The 20,178-nt window shown below is 39.4% G+C and overlaps 1 protein-coding gene across 4 annotated transcripts in view; it reads right to left on the bottom strand.

Moving 5' to 3' along the window:
• MRRF (mitochondrial ribosome recycling factor) overlaps positions 1-20,178 on the bottom strand; it is a 66,035-nt gene that overhangs the window by 45,235 nt on the left and 622 nt on the right. For 2 of the 4 annotated variants that reach the window (XM_054521096.2, XM_009244833.4), the window contains exons 2-4: positions 19,762-20,085; positions 14,804-15,015; positions 269-424 (exon numbers count right to left, since the gene is read on the bottom strand). In XM_054521096.2, the coding sequence (XP_054377071.1) occupies positions 269-424; positions 14,804-15,015; positions 19,762-19,796 (403 nt within the window). In that variant the 5' untranslated portion in view covers positions 19,797-20,085. The remainder of the gene's footprint in view (positions 1-268; positions 425-14,803; positions 15,016-19,761; positions 20,086-20,178) is intronic. The other 2 variants (XM_002820175.5, XM_054521098.1) reach the window with 1 other exon arrangement.

Here is a 20,178-nt window from a genome sequence, read left to right as displayed (position 1 = left end):
ACAAAAATTTGCAGCATGGATAAATAAATGTAGTGTTAACTATGTAGCAGGCACTATGCTAAAACCATAATACGTTACCTCATTTATTTTAACTACCACCCCAAAGCTGTAAGTTAAGAATCAAACAAGAAAACGGAGGACCAGAAAAGTAAAGTAACTGCCCATGGCCACCAGTTAGTAAATGGCAAAGCTGGGACTAAAATTCAACTCTGTCAAACCCATGCTCTTTCCATTACATCCCTCCCCAGACATTGGTTCAGTCACTAACCTGGTGAGGTCCTTATATTGAGAGTCTTATTGAAATTATCCTTGAGTGCTTCTATCACAGACTTCATTTCTTCATTCACCTCTTCCAAGTTGATTATATCCTCAACCAAGGCAGCATTAATATTCACTCTGGTTTGGGACTGTCCTTTCCCTTTGGCTAAAAAGTGAACATTCAGTGAATAAAACAACAGCAGCACAAACAGAGCCATAAGCAATTGGTGAAGAAGTACCTACTATGTACAGGGAAAAATGTCAAGTGCTAGAAAATTATAAAACATTATCACTCCACTAAAAAAGAGCCTATATTAACTGAGTGTCAACTGTGCTAAACACCTTCTCAGATATTAGTGAGGGGACACACTTTATAATCAGACACCCCAGGTTAAAAGTCTGGCTATAATGCATACTAGCTTTATGACCTTAGGCAAGTTATCTTTCTAAGTATCAAGTTCCCTACCTGTAAAAGAATAGTAACATCTGTATTGCAAGGTTGCTACAAGGATACAAATTAAGTCATTCAAACACCTAAAAGAACACTATTCACAGGGCAGGGAATCCATAACTAAATTAATCCCTTACTTTTCAGAAAAGTAAACAGAAGATGAGAAAGGTAAAGCTATTTGCCTAATGTCACAGGTCAGGAAATGGAAAAGTCAAGATCTGGTTCCAGATCTGCCTAATTTTAAACCCATGAACTTTTCACTAGCCCATCTCCACAAAATCTAATTAGAGAGACAGGAAATACATTAATTCATTAGAAAACGAACATTCTAAGACAAGGATATGCACACAATATCTGATGGCTGGTAGAGTACAGACAAAAGGAACAATAGTAGTTTACAGACATTAAACACTACCAATGGTAGAGACAATGGCTTATATTTTAGAAAATCAACAGCATTGGGAGCTGAATATAATTTCATTTTATGTCTAAATAATCGTAGTGATTTTTCATATACATTCTATGTGTATACATAGATAATTTCTGTGAGTGATGCAAATATTCTTGCATTTCTTTTATAGGGAATGGGGAAGGAGAAAAACAATAAAATTTTAAACAATATTTACACTGTTTATTCATTAAACATTCAACAAATATTTATTGAGAAATTCAATAAATTTTGTTGAACATCTACAGTGAACTCAATCCTGTCCTATTTGGGTAGCATATTATAACTTGCAATGCAATTTCAAGTACATTCTCGTCCTTGCTATTCAAGATAGCTCTCTGAGGTAGGAAGAATAGTGATTAGTATTGTCCCCATGGTACTGATGAGAAATCTAAGGCACAAGCCATTTAAATGTTTCATCCAAAGTAAACAACCGGTAAGCAACGGAGTGATTTTTAAAAACATTTATTTGCCCATGTTACCATTATGCTTTGAAACCAATGGCTTAGGTTTTTTTTCAGAACTGATAGAAGATGTGGGTCTGGGCGCGGTGGCTCATGCCTATAATCCCAGCACTTTGTGGGGCCGAGGCAGGCAAATCACGAGGTCAGGAGTTCAAGACCAGCCTGACCAAAATGGTGAAACCCCATCTCTACTAAAATTACAAAAATTAGCCAGGCGTGGTGGTGTGTGCCTGCAATCCCGGCTACTCGGGAGGCTGGGGCAGGCGAATCGCTTGAACCCTGGAGGTGGAGGTTGCAGTGAGCCGAGATCAGTGCCACTGTACTTCAGCCTGGGCGACAGATCAAAAAAAAAAAAAAAAAGATGTGGATCTTCGGATTGAGAAACACAAGTTTCAAATAGGACAATAAAAGTAAATTCACACCTAGACATGTTATGACTGAAGAAAACAAAGGACAAAGAGATCTTTATAAACGCCCAAGAGAAAAGACAAATTATCCATGAAGGATTAAAACTTAGAATACTTCCCAAGAGCAACAACAGAAGCCAGAAGCAACTGAAATAATATCTTCAACTTTGAACTTTTAAAACCAAATATGCACATTAATAATTTAAAGATATGCCTGTCAATATTGGAATGAATAGTAATATTTATGAATGAAATACTATGCAACCATGAGAAAGAATGAACTACACACAAAAATTTAAATGAGTCTCACAAACATGATGTTGAACACAGAGGCCAGACACAAGAATACAAAACTCTAAGTACAAAGGCCAGATATGAGAACATAAACTGAAAAGTAAAAAAACAGAGAAAACTAATCCATGCTACTAGAAGTCAGAATAATAGTTATCTGCAAAGGGTCAAGGGTAGTACTTACTAGAAAGAAGCACAAAGGGGAATTTTGACATGCTAGGAATGTTCTGTTTTTTTATCTGGGTGCTGTAACTGATTTCAGCTTGTGAAATTTATGACAGCTGCACTTTCCTACAGTGCTTTTTTGTTTCTATAAAAAGGTTAAAAAAATTAGTTAAGGGTAACCATCAAAACAATAAGAAATTAAAAGTATATCTTCCGAATCAGCAGAATTTAAAAGACAGAGAGGGATAAAGAAATTTAATCTAATAGGAAAAGAAGAAGAAAAAAGGAAAAAAAGGAATATTTCAACACAGCTAAAAGAACTTTAAATGTTCCCAATATATAAAAATGATAAAAGCTTGAGATGCTGGATACCCCATATACCCTAGCTTAAATCATTTATGCATGTAACAAAACATCACATATACGCCATAAGTATGTACAAATATGTATCAATAAAAAATTTTTTAAATATGCATTTAAAAAAAAAGAAAAAAAAGGAAAAAACATGATATAAAGAAAGTCCAAAATAAGGCCAGGCGTGGTGGCTCATGCCTGTAATCCTAGCACTTTGGGAGGCCGAGGCGGGCGGATCACCTGAGGCCAGGAGTTTGAGATCAGCCTAGCCAACAAGGCAAAACACCATCTCTACTAAAAATACAGAAAATTAGCTGGGCATGGTGGCGCATGCCTGTAGTCCCAGCTACTCGGGAGGCTGAGGCACAAGCATCACTTGAACCTGAGAGGTGGAGGTTGCGGTGAGCCAACACTGCACCACTGCACTCCAGCCTGGACGACAGAGTTAGACTGTCTCAAAAAAAAGAAAGTACAAAATAAAATAATAACACAAATATGCAGTGACTACAATAAATATAAATGGATCAAAATGACAAGTTAAAAGTGGGAGATTCTCAGTAAGATTTTTAAAAATCTAGTTGAATATAACATGACAGTTTTTAGAAATTACAAAAGATCACAGAAAGTTTGATGTATAGGGATGGAAAAATTATAAGCCTGGCAAACATCAGTCAAAAGAAGGCTGGTGTAGCTACATTATCATCAAACAAAAAAGATTTTAAGACAAAATTCACTATTGGAAATCATGAAGACAACTTCAAAATGATAATAGAAACAATTCACCAGAAAGATATATAACAATTCTAGATTAAATATATCAATAAGATAGCCTCACAATTAATAGAATTAAAATAAGAAACTTGCTGGGTGCAGTGGCTTACACTTGTAATCCCAGCACTTTGTGGGGCTGAGGTGGGCAGATTGCTTGATCCCAGCAGTTCAAGACCAGTTTGGGAAACATTGCAAAACCCAGTCCCTACAAAAAATACAAAAACTACCAGGCATGGCCGTGTGTGCCTGTAGTCCCAGCTACTTGGGAGGCTGAGGTAGGAGAATCAGTTGAGCCCAGAAGATTGAGGTTGCAGTGGGCTGTGACTGCACCGCTGCACTACAGCCTGGGCAAGACCCTGTCTCAAAATACAAAACAACAAAAAAGGAGAAACTGATCAATCTACAAGCATACTAGGAGAGTTCAACATACCTTCCTTGATAACTGATAATTAAGCAAATAAAAAAACAGAAAAGTTGATCAATAAAATTAGTCAATTTGATCTAATACAATACACCCAAGAAAAAGAGAATATACATTATTCTCAAGCACACTTGGACCTTCTATGAAACAACCATGTTTTACACACAAATCAAATCTCAACAAAAATAAAAGAATCTATATCATATAGAATATGCCCTCTGAACAGAGTAGAATTAAGCTAACCCCAAAACAACCATTTGTTTGAAAAACTTTAAACACTTCTTAATAAACACTCATGGGCTATAGAGAAATGCATAATGGAAATGTTTAAATATTGAGGAACGACCACAATAAAAATATTGAATGTCAAAAACTCAAGTTAGACACGATGGCTCAACACCTGTGATTCCAGCACTCTGGAAGGCCAAGGCGAGAGGATCACTTGAGCCCAGGAGTTCAAGGTTAGAGTGAGCTATGATTGTGCCACTGCACTCCAGCCTAGGCAACAAAGCGAGACCTTATCTCTAAAATAAATAAATAAACAACCTTATAGGAAGCATTTAAAGTTGTATTTAGACAGAAACTTCTAACCTTAATACTTTAAAAAAAAAAAAAAAAAAAAAACAGGCCGGGCGTGGTGACTCATGCCTGTAATTCCAGCACTTTGGGAGCCCAAGGTGGGCGGATCACCCAAGGTCAAAAGTTCGAGACCAGCCTAGCCAACATAGCGAAATCCCATCTCTACTAAAAAAAAAATACAAAAATTAGCTGGGCGTGGTGGCGGGTGCCTATAGTTCCAGCTACTCGGGAGGCTGAAGCAGGAGAATTGCTTGAATCCAGGAGGATGAGGCTGCAGTGAGCTGAGATCATGCCACTGCACTCCAGTCTGGGTGACAGAGGGAGACTCCATCTCAAAAAACAATAAGAAATAAAAATAAAGAAGAAAGTATTATGCACAATGGTAAGATATGAAAACAACCAAAATGTCTGTGGATAGAGAAATGATATGGGTGCATGTATGGGTGTGTGTGTTTGTGTATAAAGTGGCATATTATTCAACCTTAAAAAACGAGACCTTGCCATTTGCCATGGATGAACCTGGAGGACATTACACTAAGCAAAATAAGCCTCACACAGAAAAATACTGCATGATTATACTTGCATGCAGAATCTCGGGGTGGGGGTTTGCTTGTTTGTATTTTAGACAGGGCCTCACTCTGTCACCCCGACTGGAGTGCAGTGGTGCGATCTCAGCTCACTACAGGCCTCAACCTCCCTGGGCTCTGGTGATTCTCCCATCTCAGCATCCTGAATAGCTGGGACTACAGGCGCATGCCACCATGCCTGGCTAATTTTTGTATTTTTTTTGTAGAGAACAGGTTTCACCACATTGCCCAGACTGATCTTGAACTCCTAGGCTCAAGTGATCCGCCCGCCTCGGCCTCCCAAAGTGCTGGAATTATGAGCATGAGCCACCATGCCTAACCACATGCGGAATCTACAAAAAAGATGAATACACACAGAGAATAAAATAATACTTAGCAGGGGTCAGTGGGGTGGGGTGGTGGTGGTGGTGAGGAAATGGAGAGATATAAATCAAAGGATACAAAGTAGTAGATATGTAGGATGAACAAGTCTGGAGATCTAATGTACAACAGGAGGACTATAGTTAGTAATATTGTATTATACTCTGGATTTTTTGCTAAGACAGATTTTATGTGCTTTTGCAAAAAAAAAAAAGGAGGAGGTAACTATGTAAGATAATGGATATGTTAATTTGCATGTATGTAACCATATCACTGTATGTATATCAAAGCATCATGTTTATAATAAAATTTTTCAAAGAAAAAAAGAGAACAGGAAAGACCAAAAATTAATGAACTAATTGTCCAACTCAGAGGATAGAAACAGAACAAGTACACCGGAGAAAGTAAATAATAAAGAACAGAAATCATAAAACTGCAAAAAAGAGAGATCAAAAAATTAAAGACTCTTTTAAAAGGTTTATAACTTCTGTCAAGAACAATTAAGAAAAGAAGTAGATGCAGATAAATAATATTAAGAAAGAAAAAATGGACATGATTATAAAAATAGTAGAAATCTTAATAAGAGACTATTATGAACAACTTTATACCAACAACTTTGAAAGGTCAAAAAAATGAAAAATTTCCTAAAATATACAACTTACTAAATCAAGAGAAAAATCTAAGCAGTCTCATAATCATTAAAGGAACAAATTCTATGATTTAAAGTCTACCTACACACACACACACACACACACACACACACACAACCAGATTCATATTACTTTACAGGCAAGTTCTATCAAACACGCAAGGGGCCGGGCACGGTGGCTCACGCCTGTAATCCCAGCACTTTGGGAGGCCGAGATGGACAGATCACCTGAGGTCAGGAGTTTGAGACCAGCCTGGCCAACATGGTGAAACCCCGTCTCTACTAAAAATACAAAAATTAGCTGGGCGTGGTGGCGGGCGCCTGTAATCCCAGCTACTCAGGAGGCTGAGGCAGGAGAATTGCTTGAACCTGGGAGGTAGAGGTTGCAGTGAGCTGAGATCGCACCATTGCACTTCAGCCTGGGCTACAGAGCAAGACTCAGTCTAAAAAAAAAAAAACACGCAAGGAGCTGATAATCCTGATTTTTTATAGACCATCCCATTAAGAAAAAGAGATGTATTCCCCAACTTACACTGTGAGGCTAAGATACTCTTAATGCAAAAGCCACAGAAGGATAATACTAGAAAACCACGCTCATGATAACTAGAAAGTTACATTAAGGCTAATGGCACATACAAATATAGACTCAAAAATCCTAATACTAGCAAGCCAAATCCAACAATGTATAACACAGATTATGTATCAAGAGCAAGTAGGGCTCATACCAAGAATGCAGAAGTGGTTTTAACATCATAAAAACCTATTGATGTTGAGTCACATCAATAGATTAAAAGAGAAAAAAAAGATCATCTCAATAAATGCAGTAAGAGCATTTGATTAAAATACCATATGAAACAAACTGCTAGCTAAATAGGGATAAAAGATATTTGCTTAAAAGAGAACACCAACAGCAAAGCAAACATAATGTTTTTCTGTTTAAAAATTTTTTAATTTTTATGAGTACATAGTATACATATTTATGGGTCACATGAGATACTTTGATGTATGCATGCAATAATAATCACATCATAGAAAATAGAATATCCATCCCCTCAAGCATTTATCTTTTGCGTAACAGACAATTCAATTATACTCTTTTAGTTAATTTTAAATGTACAATTAAATTATCACTGACTTTATTCACCCTGTTGCACTATTAATTACTAGATCTTATTCATTCTTTCTAACTGTATATAATTTTTGTATCCATTAACAACCCCCAACTCCTTCCCACCCCTCCACTACCATTCCCAGCCTATGGTAACAGTCCTTCTACTCTCTATCTCCATGAGTTCAAATGTTTTGATTTTTAGATGCACAAAATTGTTTTGATTTTTAGCTCTCACTTAGAAAACAAGCAAAGTTTGTCTTTCTGTGCATCATTTCACTTAACGGAATGACCTCCGGTTCCATCCATGTTGTTGCAAATGACAGGATCTCATTCTTTTTTATGACTACATAGTATGCCATTGTGTATATGTACTATATTTTCTTTATCCAGTCATCTGTTGATGGAAACTTAGGTTGCTTCCAAATCTTAGCTATTGTGAACAGTGCTGCAACAAACACGAGAATACAGACATTTCTTCAATATACTGATTTCCTTTCTTTTGGGTATATACCCAGCAGTGGGATTGCTGGATCATATGGTAGCTCTATTCTTAGTTTTTTGAGGAACCTCCAAACTGTTCTCCACAGTCGTTGTGCTAATTTACATTTCCACCAACAGTGTACAACGGTTTCCTTTTCTCCATATCCTCGCCAGTATTTGTTATTGACTGATTTTTGGATAAAAGCCATTTTAACTGGGGTGAGATAATATCTCATTATAGTTTTGATTTGCATTTCTCTGATAATCAATGATGCCAAGCACCTTTTCATGTGCGTGTTTGCCATTTGTATGTCTTATTTCAAGAAATGTCTCTTCAAATATTTTGCCCATTTTAAAATCAGATTATTAAATTTTTTCCTAGAGTTGTTTGAACTCCTTATATATATTCTGGTTATTAATCCTTTATCAGATAGGTAGTTTGTAAATATTCTCTCCCATTCTGTGGGTTGTTTTTTCACTTTGTTGACTGTTTCCTTTGCTGTGCAGAAGCTTTTTATCTTGATGTGGTCTCACTTGTCCATTTTTGCTTTGGTTGTATGTGCTTGTGGGGTACTACTCAAGAAATCCTTGCCCACTCCAATGCACTGCTAAGTTTCCCCAATGGTTTATTGTAGTAGTTTAATAGTTTGAGGTCTTAGATTTAAGTCTTTAATCCATTTTGATTTTTGTATATGAGAGACAGAAATCAAGTTTCATTCTTCTGCATATGGATATCCAGTTTTCTCAGCACCATTTATTGAAGAGATTGTCCTTTCCCCAATGTATGTCTTGGCACCTTTGTCAAAAAATGAGTTCACTGTAGGTGTACGAATTTGTTTATGGGTTCTCTATTCAGTTCCACTGGTTTACAATATGGTTTGGCTGTGTCCTCACCCAAATCTCATCTTGAATTGTAGTTTCCATAATTCCACGTGTAGTAGGAGGGACCAGGTAGAGATAATTTTATCATGGGGGTGGTTTCCCCCATCCTGTTCTTGTGACAGTGAGTTTTCAAGAGATCTGATGGTTTTATAAGCAGCTTCCCCCTTTGCTGGGCACTCATTCTCTCTCACCCCCGTGTGAAGAGGTGCCTTCCACCATGATCGTTAAGTTTCCTGAGGCCTCCCCAGCCATGCAGAACTGTGAGTCAATTAAACTTCTTTCCTTTCTAAATTACCCAGTCTCGGGTATGTTTTTATTAGCAGTGTGAGAACAAACTAATACAGTAAATACTAATACACTACTGGAAGAGTGGTGTGCTGCTATAAGGATACCTGAAAATGTGGAAGCAACTTTGGAACTGGGTAACACGCAGAGGCTGAAATAGTTTAGAGGACTCAGAAGAAGATAGGAAAATGTGGGAAAGCTTGGAACTTCCTAGAGACTTGGAGGGCTCAGAAGACAGGAAGATGTGGGAAAGTTAGGAACTTCCTAGAGACTTGTTGAATGGCTTTGATCAAAATGCTGACAGTGATATAAACAATGAAGTCCAGGCTGAGGTTGTCTCAGATGGAGATGAGGAACTTGTTGGGAACTGGAGCAAAGGTGACTCTTGCTGTACTTTAGCAAAGAGACTGGTGGGTTTTTGCCCATGTCCTAGAATCTGTGGAACTTTGAACTTGAGAGAGATGATTTGGGGTATTTGGCAGAATAAATTTCTAAATCACAAAGCATTCAAGAGGAAGGAGAGCATAAAAGTTTGAAAAATTTGGCCAGGCATGGTGGCTTACCCCTATAATCCCAGCACTTCAGGAGGCCGAGGCAGGCGGATCATAAGGTCAGGAGATAGAGACCATCCTGGCCAACAAGGTGAAACCCCATCTCTACTAAAAATACAAAAATTAGCTGGGTGTGGTGGCGCATGCCTGTAATCCCAACCACTCAGGAGGCTGAGGCAGGAGAATCACTTGAACCAGGGAGTCAGAGGTTGCAGTGAGCCAAGATCACGCCACTGCACTCCAGCTTGGCAACAAAACAAGACTCCGTCTCAAAAAAGAAAGTTTGAAAAATGTGCAGCCTGGCAATGCAACAGAAAAGAAAAACCCATTTTCTAGGGATAAATTCAAGCCACCTGCAGAAATTTGCATAAGTTAACAAGAAGCTGAATGTTAATCACCAAGACAATGGGGCAAATGTTACGTCAGACACCTTCTAGCGGTCCCTTCCATCACAGGCTTGGAGGCCTAGGAGGGAAAAATGGTTTCCTGGGCCAGGTACAGGGCACCCACTGCTGTGAAGAGCCTTGGGACTGCATGCCAGCTGCTCCAGCCATGGCTAAAAGGGGCCAAGGTACAGTTCAGGACATTGCTTCAGAGGGTGCAAGCCCCCCAGCCTTGGCAGCTTCCATATGGTGTTGGTCCTGCAGGTGCGCAGAAGATAAGAATCGAAGTTTGGGAACCTCCGTCTAGATTTCAGAGGATGTATGGAAACACCAGCATGTCTAGGCAAAAGTCTAGGCAGAGCCCTTATGGAGAACCTCTGCTAGGGCAGTGTGGAAGGGAAATGTGAAGTTGGAGCCCCCACAGAGTCCCTACTGGGGCACTGCCTAGTGGAGCTGTAAAAAGAGGGCCACCATCCTCCATCCCAGAACTTGGTAGATCCACCAACAGCTTGCACTGTGCACCAGGAAAAGCCGCAGACACTCAATGCTAGCCTGTGAAAGCAGCCAGGAGGGGTGCTGTACCCTACAAAGTCACAGGGGCAGAGCTGCCCGAGGCCACGGGAGCCCACCTCTTGCATCAGCATGATCTGGATGTGAGACATGGAGTCAAAGAAGATCATTTTGGAACTTTAAGGTTTAATGACTGCCCTACTGGATTTCGGACTTGCATGGAGCCTGTAGCCCCTTTGTTTTGGCCAATTTCTCCCATTTGGAATGGTTGTATTTATCCAATGCCTGTACCCCCATTGTATCTAGGATGTAACTAACTTGTTTTTGATTTTACAGGCTAAGTAGAAGGGATTTGCCTTGTCTTATATGAGACTATGGACTTTAACTTCTGAGTTAATGCTGGAATGAGTTAAGACTTTGGGGGACTGTTGGAAGGGCATGATTGTGTTTTGAATTTTGAGGACGAGATTTGGGAGGGGCCAGGGGTGGAATGATATGGTTTGACTGTGTCCCCACCCAAATCTCATCCTGAATTGTAGTTCCCCACCTGTTGTGGGGGAGATGGAGATAACTGAATCACGAGGGCAGTTTTCCCCATCCTGTTTTTGTGATAGTGAGTTAGCTCTCAAGAGATCTGATGGTTTTATAAGAGGCTTCCTCCTTCACTGGGCACTTTTTCTCTCTCCTGCTGCCTTGTGAAGAGGTGACTTCTGCCATGATTATAAGTTTCCTGAGGCCTCCCCAGCCATGCAGAACTGTGAATCATTTAAACCTCTTTCCTTTTAATTTTTTAATTTTTTTTTTTTTTTTTTTTTTTGGTGACAGAGTCTTGCTTTGTCACTCAGGCTGAAGTGCAGTGGCACAATCTTAGCTCAATGCAACCTCCACCTCCCGGGTTCAGGCAATTCTCCTGCCTCAGCCTCCCAAGTAGCTGGGATGACAGGCATGTGCCACCATGCCCAGCTAACTTGTATTTTTAGTGGAGACAGGGTTTTGCCATGTTGGCCAGGCAGGTCTCCAACTCCTGACCTCAAGTGATCCACCCACCTTGGCCTCCCAAAGTGCTGGGATTACAGACGTGAGCCACCGTGCCTGGCCTAAATCTTTTCCCTTTATAAATTACCCAGTCTCGCGTATTTCTTCATAGCAGCATGACAACAGACTAACACAGTCTATGTGTCTGTTTTTATGACCATACCATGCTGTTTTGGTTACTATAGCTCTGTGATATAATTTGAAGTCAGGTAATATGATTTCTCCACAAACATAACTCTTAATGTTAACATATAAGAAGTGTTTCCTATAAAGTCAGGAATAAAACAAAGATGCCTATTATCACCAGTCACATTTATTCAAATTACACTAGAGTTCCTAACCAATCCAATGACAGTGCGGGGAGGAGAGAAGGGAGGGCAATAGGACAGCAGGGGAGAAGAATGGAAAGGGACATATGTGCACCACAACACATGTACAAGAATGCTTATACTAGCATTATTTGTTTTAGCTCAAAACTGGAAACAACCCAAATGTCTGTTAACTGTAGAATGGATATTAAATTGTGGTATATACTTTCAGTAGAATATCATTAAAAAAATAAAAATGCACAAACAACCATTATATGCACAACATGGACATATGTCACAAAGAGATTATTACCAATAGAAGTCAGACACAAAATCCATACTGACTTCACAAAGGACAAAACTAATCTGTGGTGTTAAAGTCAATATAGTGGGTTATCTATCCTTATAGTGGGAGAGTAACAACTCAAAGGGACATGTGGTAAGTTTCGAAAACACAAGTGACAGTCTATTTATTGATTTGGGTGATGAGTACATGATTGTGTTCACTTTGTGAAAATTCACTGAAGCACAAACTTATGATTTATGTACACACTTTTCTTTATATATAACTCAAAAAACTAATATATATAAAAGTGACAAAAAAAAAAGATAGGATTCCCCCAGAAATAAACCTGATTAAAGAACTGATTAAATAACTGTACAAGATCTTTTTTTTTTTTTTTTTTGAGACAGGGTCTCACTCTGTCCCCCAGGCTGGAGTGGCAGCGGCATCATCACGGCTCACTGTAGCCTTGACCTACTGGGCTCAAGCAATGCTCCCACTTCAGCCTCCCAAGTAGCTGGGACCACAGGGGTGCACCACCACACCTGGCTAATTTTTGTAGAGACAGGGCTTCCCCATGTTGCCCAGGCTGGTCGGAACTTCCGAGCTCAAGCAATCCAACCGCCTTGGCCTCCCAAAGTGCTGGGATTATAGGCGTGGGCCACCACTCCCGGCCTTGTGCAAGAGCTGTCTGGAGAAAACTTGACACTATGATCATAAATTTCATGTAGAAAAGGAGAAAGTCAAGAAGAAAAAGAAAAGCGTATGTGTGGTGAGGGGAAAGATCTGTACCAGTAAATTGAACTTTATGACAGTAAGTCAGGCAGTATGAAATTTACTGAAGGGAGAGATAAGCAGTTCAATAAAATCAACAGCTCAGAAACAATGCCATAAATATAAAGAAACTCACACAATGGAGCAGGGCATTACAAATCTGGGAGTAAAGAGTAGGCTAATCAATAAAGGATTTTGACACAACTTCTTATCCATCTGGAAAGGAAACTTTAAAAATTATCTCACATTATATTCAGAAATAAATTACCTTGCAATAGAGGGGTATTTCTTAAAGAAGACACAATTAATAAAGGACTAAAAAATATGACATTAAAACCCATGTTCAACAAAAACATCATAAAGTAAAAAGCAAAGAAGACACTTGGAACATATTATGGACAAAGAATGAGCATCCCTAATATAAAAGAATCGAATAAATCTAAAAGAAAAAGTCAAACAACCAACTTCTGCAGCCTCAAACTCCTCACCTCAAGCCATCCTTCCACCTCAGCCTCCTGAGTAGCTGGGACCACAGGTACAGGCCACCAGGCCCAGCATTTTTTTTTTTTAAGAGGCAAGGTCTCATTATGTTGCCCAGGCTAATCTCAAACTCCTGGCCTCAAGCAATCCCCTCACCTCAGCCTCCTGAGTAGCTGGGATTACAGGTGTGAGCCACAGCACTCGGCTTAACCAACTTTTAAAGAGGCAATCAAAGAAGACAAAACTGAATAGCCCACAAAATATGAAAAAATGCTGCTTACGCACTGTAGTTACTGTCTAGTATACTAGAAGACTGCAGTACTGTAGGCATCAGGAACTCAAGTTTCTGGTTCTGCCATTAACTATATAGGACCATGGGCAAATTTCTCACAAACTATCTCAGTTTCTTCGTTTATAAAATGGTGAGATCTGGATTAACTAGATAATTATAAGGATTTCTTCAATGGAAAATTATAATTCCTTCAATGGATAATTATAAGGATAAAATTAGTAAATGTATAGAAACTTTAAAAAATATAATGCTACATACAGATCAAAGGTTATTACTATTAACACTACTAACAGAATATAAGTCTTCTAAGCATTACTGTTCTTCCAGCAATTTGTTAATTTTCCTATTACAGAAAGGGGAAGGTCTGCATGAAATTAGAAAAGGAGAGTCAGTGGGAAAATATTCAGCAGCATGTATCTAGTGCCATTCTTGGGGGAGGACTCCCTGATCCACCACTGCAAATTGCTGGTGTGACTGACAATTTTCTATCACTCATTCTTTCATTCAACAAAATTTGTCAATACATACTATATCCAGGCCCTGTTAGGTGCTAAATAAGAACAATATAGAACCTACCTTCATCAGGTCCAGCATAGAAGACAGATATATGATAATCAATCTTACATTTAATTAATTAATCACTGCTGTTATAAGTGCATCAAAGGCAAAATAACAGAATGCACGAGTGCAGGTAACAGGGGACTTGACCTAGTCTAAGAGGTCAGGAAAGGCTTCCCAGAGGAAGTAGCATTTAAGCTGAGACCTGCAGTACATCAGAGTCTCATTCCTGGATGACACAAGCCATTAAGATCATCCATCTAAATCCATGGCTCTAATACCCACTTCACCCAACCACCTTCTGGTCTTAATTATACTTCCAATATGCATCTTCCTATAAGGAGACAATATATCGATCCCTGCTACAAGCATTCTGGCTTGCTTGGCACTTGTACCTTTAATTCTAAACCTAAAAGAAAGAAATTAGGCATTTTCTGAGCTACCAAGAAAACAAATGAGGCAGCATGGTAATGAGAACAGGCTCTGGGTTACAACACCATCTCTGCCACTGTAACCTTTTAAGCTAATCAAATGAAATAGCTGAGGCACCATTTCCTCATATTAGCAAAGGGAGAAATTCAGTACATCTGAGATACCTGCCAGCTATAATTCAAGGGCCAAATATAACAAAGGGGTGAAGTAGGAGAGAACGTCACATGTCTCTACCTTTGGCTTTCTTGGTAGCAAAATGGCGGACTGGTACAGCTGAATAGTCCATGTATTGCCTATGGCCATGTTGTCTTTCATGCACTGTCTTCAGTGTAACTTCTGAAACGGGTCTGATAGAGGCTGCAAGATAATTGCGAAAGGCAGGGTGGACCATGCGGAAGCACTTTAATCCCAAGGCCATGACTGAAGACAATCCTTGGCAACATCCACTAAAAAGAATAAGACAAAAAGCAGATCTAAGTAAAAGAGACCTCATTGCAACTTCAGGTAATTCGTACCAATTATCAAGCAACTCCTATAAACTGAGCTAAGTACTAGACAATTTAAATACATTATCTCTAATCCTTTTCCCAACAGCCCTGGAAGAAAATATTATTTGCCTCATTTTACAGAATGAAGAAACTAAGGCTCACAGAGATTTAAGTAACTTCCCCACTTTGGACTCCAAACCCCAAGCTCTTTCCACTGCACCAAAATGCCCATTAAGCAAATATGCAGCAGACTAAAACTTTAATGATGCTAATTAAACCCTTATATGAGAAAAAGCAGAAAATCTTGATAAAGTTTAAAGAGGGAAGGCAGAGCACTAGAAGAGGACTTTAAATAAGAAAACCATCTCAACAGGCATAAAATGACTGGAAAATTCACACGACAGCATTTAATTAAAATTTTATTTGGTTCCTTATGCACTGATTACCAATTAGGATGCCCTTTAATGTGAGTCTAAAGCATGATTGAGGTTTGAGGTCTTCCATGGTATAGAACTAGAGCTCTGGAACACGCCACCCTCTACTGTGTTAACACAAGTTACGCATTCTACATCTGAGGTCTTTGACCATGGAAAGATGCCATCGCCTACAACTACCTCAGGATAGAACACAGCCCTAGCTAACTGACAAATATATCATTAATAGCTTCTGCCAGTAATGTTGCTATGGCTCAGGTAAAAATTAAGAACAATTAGTATCAAATACCTGGAAGCTGCCTCCTTTGAGTAACAGTCCCACACCTTATTTTTTTTTTTTAAATCCCATCCTAAAATTTTGATCCAACATAATGGAATGAATAACATGGGCTTTGCCGTCAGGAAGACCAGGAAGCCAATCCAGCTCCATTACTGACTAAATACTCCTGAATATTTCTGCTCCTTGATTTCTTCAACTGTAAAATGGGAATAATTGTACTAATTTCTTAGGGTTTGGAATAATTAATGAGGTTATGCAAGTAAAGCCCTTGACACAGTACTTAGCAAACAGCAGGAGCCCCCCAAAATAATACCTGTTGATAGCTATCACCTTTTCTTTCAAACTTTTTTAAAAATATTATCTTTATTATCTTTTGAGACTGAGTCACACTCGGTTGCCCAGGATGGAGTGCAGTGGCACGATCTTGGCTCACAGCAACCTCCACTCCTGGGTTCAAGCAATTCTCATGCCTCAGCCTCCCAAGCAGCTGGGATTACAGGCACATGCCACCATGCCCAGCTAATTTTTTTGTATTTTTAGTAGAGACAGGGTTTCACCATGTTGCCCAGGCTGGTCTTGAACTCCTGGGCTCAGGCAATCCACCTGCCTTGGCCTCCCAAAGTGCTAGGATTACAGATGTGAGCCACCATGCCCGGCCTCTAAAACTCTTATGCCAGGGTCAGACACAATAAAGAAACCTTGTATGTTATTAATGATGTACAAAATAGCCTACAATCAGTCAGACCTGGATGTAAATTTCAACTTTAGGCAATTTACTCTTCTTTTCTGAGCATCACTTTCCTCATCAATGATAAAAATAACCTTGAACTTAAAATAAAATTTAATAATACATGTAAACAACTAACATAGTGCCAGGAATACAGCAGCTTAATAAATGATGGCTATTATTTTTAAAGCAAATGAGTAGCACAAAGGCAAATCATTTCTCGCGATGGAATTTTTAACAGTAAAGGATACTAGAAGTTAGTGATCAGTGTATGAAGTCTATAAAACCAGATTTGATGGAAAAAAGGAATATTTTTCTTCATTAGTATCAATAGCTACCATTAATTGAGGTCAAGTTTGGACTGTTTGCTTTAACCATACTATTTCATTTAATTCTCTCAATAATGCCACAAAGAACGTATAATAATCCCCATTTTACAGACGCTGAAACTGAGGTTCAGAGAGATTAAGTCACTGTCCAAAGACATGGAGCTAATAGCCAAGCTCTATTTTAGCAGAACTGTTCACAGAGGTTTGGCTCAGAGTGAAGTTTCTATATCTAGGTTTTTCCCTAATAAAACCAATGCCTAACTCATACTTATAACCAAATATGGCTGTAGAATAATGAGTAGTTTTTTATTTTAGTCTACAGGATCTCAATCTGGCTGCTCCATTTAAGACAGGTTTCCTGGTGTTCCTGTTGCAGGTCATAATACCAACTCACAAAGCAACAGGAAATCAAAAAGGGGTTAGAAATAAACAACCTTTGACAGAAAACGCAGCACCCAAAAGCAGACCCAGTACACGTGAACCGGAAGACAACTCTATAAATAAACCACATTGCTGAAATGCTTAAGGCGTAGATTTTAATTGCACAGAAGTCAGGAAATTTCAAAGTGGAAGTTCAATAAAAGTAGTCCTTTAGGTCCTTTACCTTAAGGGTATACAAACTAACATTCAGTTCAGCACAGATAAAGAATTAAAGTTGAAGAAAAATTTGTTGAGATCCCAAGTATTAGCCAAAAAAATTAACCTATACATAGAAGCAACGTGGGGAAGTGTCTGAGCTTTGGACGCAGTCTGGAACTGGAATCTCAATTCCTCCACTTACTAGCTGTGTGACCTTGGGGAGGTCATTTAGCCTCTCTGAGCTACAGCTTCCACATCATCATCATAGTGATATTAATGAGACTTTAAAGGATAACAATAATGACAACAATATCTAACATTTATATAACGATGACTACGTGACAGAAACTATTCTAAGTGGCTTATGCACATTAACTCATTTGAGCCTCATGATAAACCTGAAGTAAGTACTATGATTATTCCCACTATACAGATAAGAAAACAGAAGCAAAAATCTGCCCAAGATTTGAATTCAGGCAATCTAGCTCTAGAGTCTATGCTGTTAACTGCTATACAATGCATATAGAACACTCAGCATGGCTGGGAACAGTGGTGGGTGCCTATAGTCCCAGTTACTCGGGATGCTAAGGAAGGAGGGTCACTTGAGGCCAGGAGTCCAAGGCCAGCCTTGGAAATATAGTGAGACCTAGTCTCTTAACAAAACACATACACACAGTACAATGCCTGGCATCCAGTAGGTACACAATAAATTGTAGCTATCATAATAGCATCCCAACTATTAAATTTTTTTTTTTTTTTTTTTTTGAGACAGAGTCTCGCTCTGTCGCCCAGGCTGGAGAGCAGTGGCACGTTCTCAGCTCACTGCAACCTATACCTTCCAGGTTCAGGCGATTCTCCTGCCTCAGCCTCCTGAGTAGGGGGGACTACAGGCACCCACCACCACACCCAGTTAACTTTTATACATTTTAAGTAGAGATGGGGTTTCACCATGTTGACCAGGCTGGTCTCGAACTCCCTACCTCAGGTGATCCACCCGCCTAGGCCTCCCAAAGTGCTGGGATTACAGGCATGAGCCACTGTGCTGGCCTGAATTTTTTTTTTTTTTTTTTTTGAGACAGAGTCTCACTCTGTCGCCCAGGCTGGAGTGCAGTGCCACAGTCTTGGCTCACTGCAACCTCCGCCTCCAGGTTCAAGCAATTCTCCTGACTCTGCCTCCCAAATAGCTGGGATTACAGGCGTGCGCCACCACACCCAGCTAATTTTTGTATTTTTAGTAGACAAGGTTTCACCATGTTAGCCAGGATGGTCTCGATCCCCTGACCTCATGATCCGCCCGCCTGGGCCTCCCAATGTGCTGAGATTACAGACTGAAATATTTTTTTAAACTACATGAAGCACACATTCTTTTTCCAAAGTTGAGGGTCTCAAAAGATTTCCCTGTTCTTAACAGAAGGTTCATTTTAATTTTGGCTAGATGACCAACCCAAAATCCTGGCTTATCTACTGTCCCAGCAACTCCTTTCAATCCAGCTGTATACTAGCTTATAACATAAGCACTTTTATGAGTGTGCATATACGCAGGCTCTTTTATATAAAATACTTTCACATGTACCATCTTATTTGGTTCTCATAATAACTAAAGAGTGATAATCACCACCCGTATTTTACAAAATAAGAAAAGTGATCTTTCTCTTCTCCAGTGCTCCCCCTGCTCCAGGGTCTTCAAACATGCTGTTGAATCTCCTTGATGATCTTCCCTCACCTCTTTAACTGTCTCCGTTTTTATTTCAGATTTCAGCTTAACCATCACTCCTCAGAGAATGGCTTCCTTGGCCACCTCCTACAACCCAACTAGGTCAAGTGTCCTGTAGTCTGCTTTCATAACACCCTTTACTTCATCATAGCACTTAATTTTTAACAATACAAGCTAACATCTGTGTAATTATTTGATTGTCTAATTCCTTCCATATGACTATAAGTACTACAAGGACTAATCTATGATTTTCTTGTTCACTGCTGTATCCCCAGTACCTGGTACATTGCCAGAACACAGAAGACACTGTGAATGTGATGAATACATCAGTGAAAGTCCAGAAAGGTAAATTCCTTGTCCAGGGTCAACCAGAATCGGATGGGAATCTACCCTTACTATGGTAGGTTCTGGGCTTCCCAGCATTGCCTCCACTGTCTCTGGTTTGCCAGATTTTTGCTTAGAGATAGTAGAACATGTTCTTCTCTAAATGCAGTACCAGGTAAAGAAAGGTACTTGTAGTATCTGACTATACACAGAATCATTATGCACCTGGCACGGTCAAAGAAGGAATGAGACACTTTAACAGGTGGAGAAAGGGCTTTTGCCTAAGAGTTAAGAGATCTGGATTCCAGTATGCCTACCTTATCACTCCCTGCCATCCGCCATTTAGATTCATAATCACACGTATTCAAAAAGCATTTGCGGCAGCTCTACCACTGACTTGTGACTTGTACCAAGTGATTTCTCCTACTTAGGTTTTGTTTCAACCATAAAATGAAGGGGTCAGATCAGGTTTTCATTCTTTCCAACTATAAAGCTTTCCAAAATGGGGGGAAATGCAATAGTGTAGTTTAAAGCAAAAAAAAAGGCACTAAACTTAGAGAAAAGTCTGAAAGAGTCTTGGTTCCAGCACTTCCTAGGCACGTGACCTTAAATCGGTCAAACTCTCAGGACTTCCGTCTCATCTGTAAAACGTAAATGACAATACTATTTGTCACGGTTAAGTAAATGGAGAAGGGCTACTGAAATGACAACTGTTTTGCCACTGGGTGGCACAG

The sequence above is a fragment of the Pongo abelii genome, chromosome 13 (assembly GCF_028885655.2).
Source record: "Pongo abelii isolate AG06213 chromosome 13, NHGRI_mPonAbe1-v2.0_pri, whole genome shotgun sequence".
Lineage (NCBI taxonomy): Eukaryota > Metazoa > Chordata > Mammalia > Primates > Hominidae > Pongo > Pongo abelii.
This window is presented reverse-complemented; position numbering and strand designations above follow the sequence as displayed.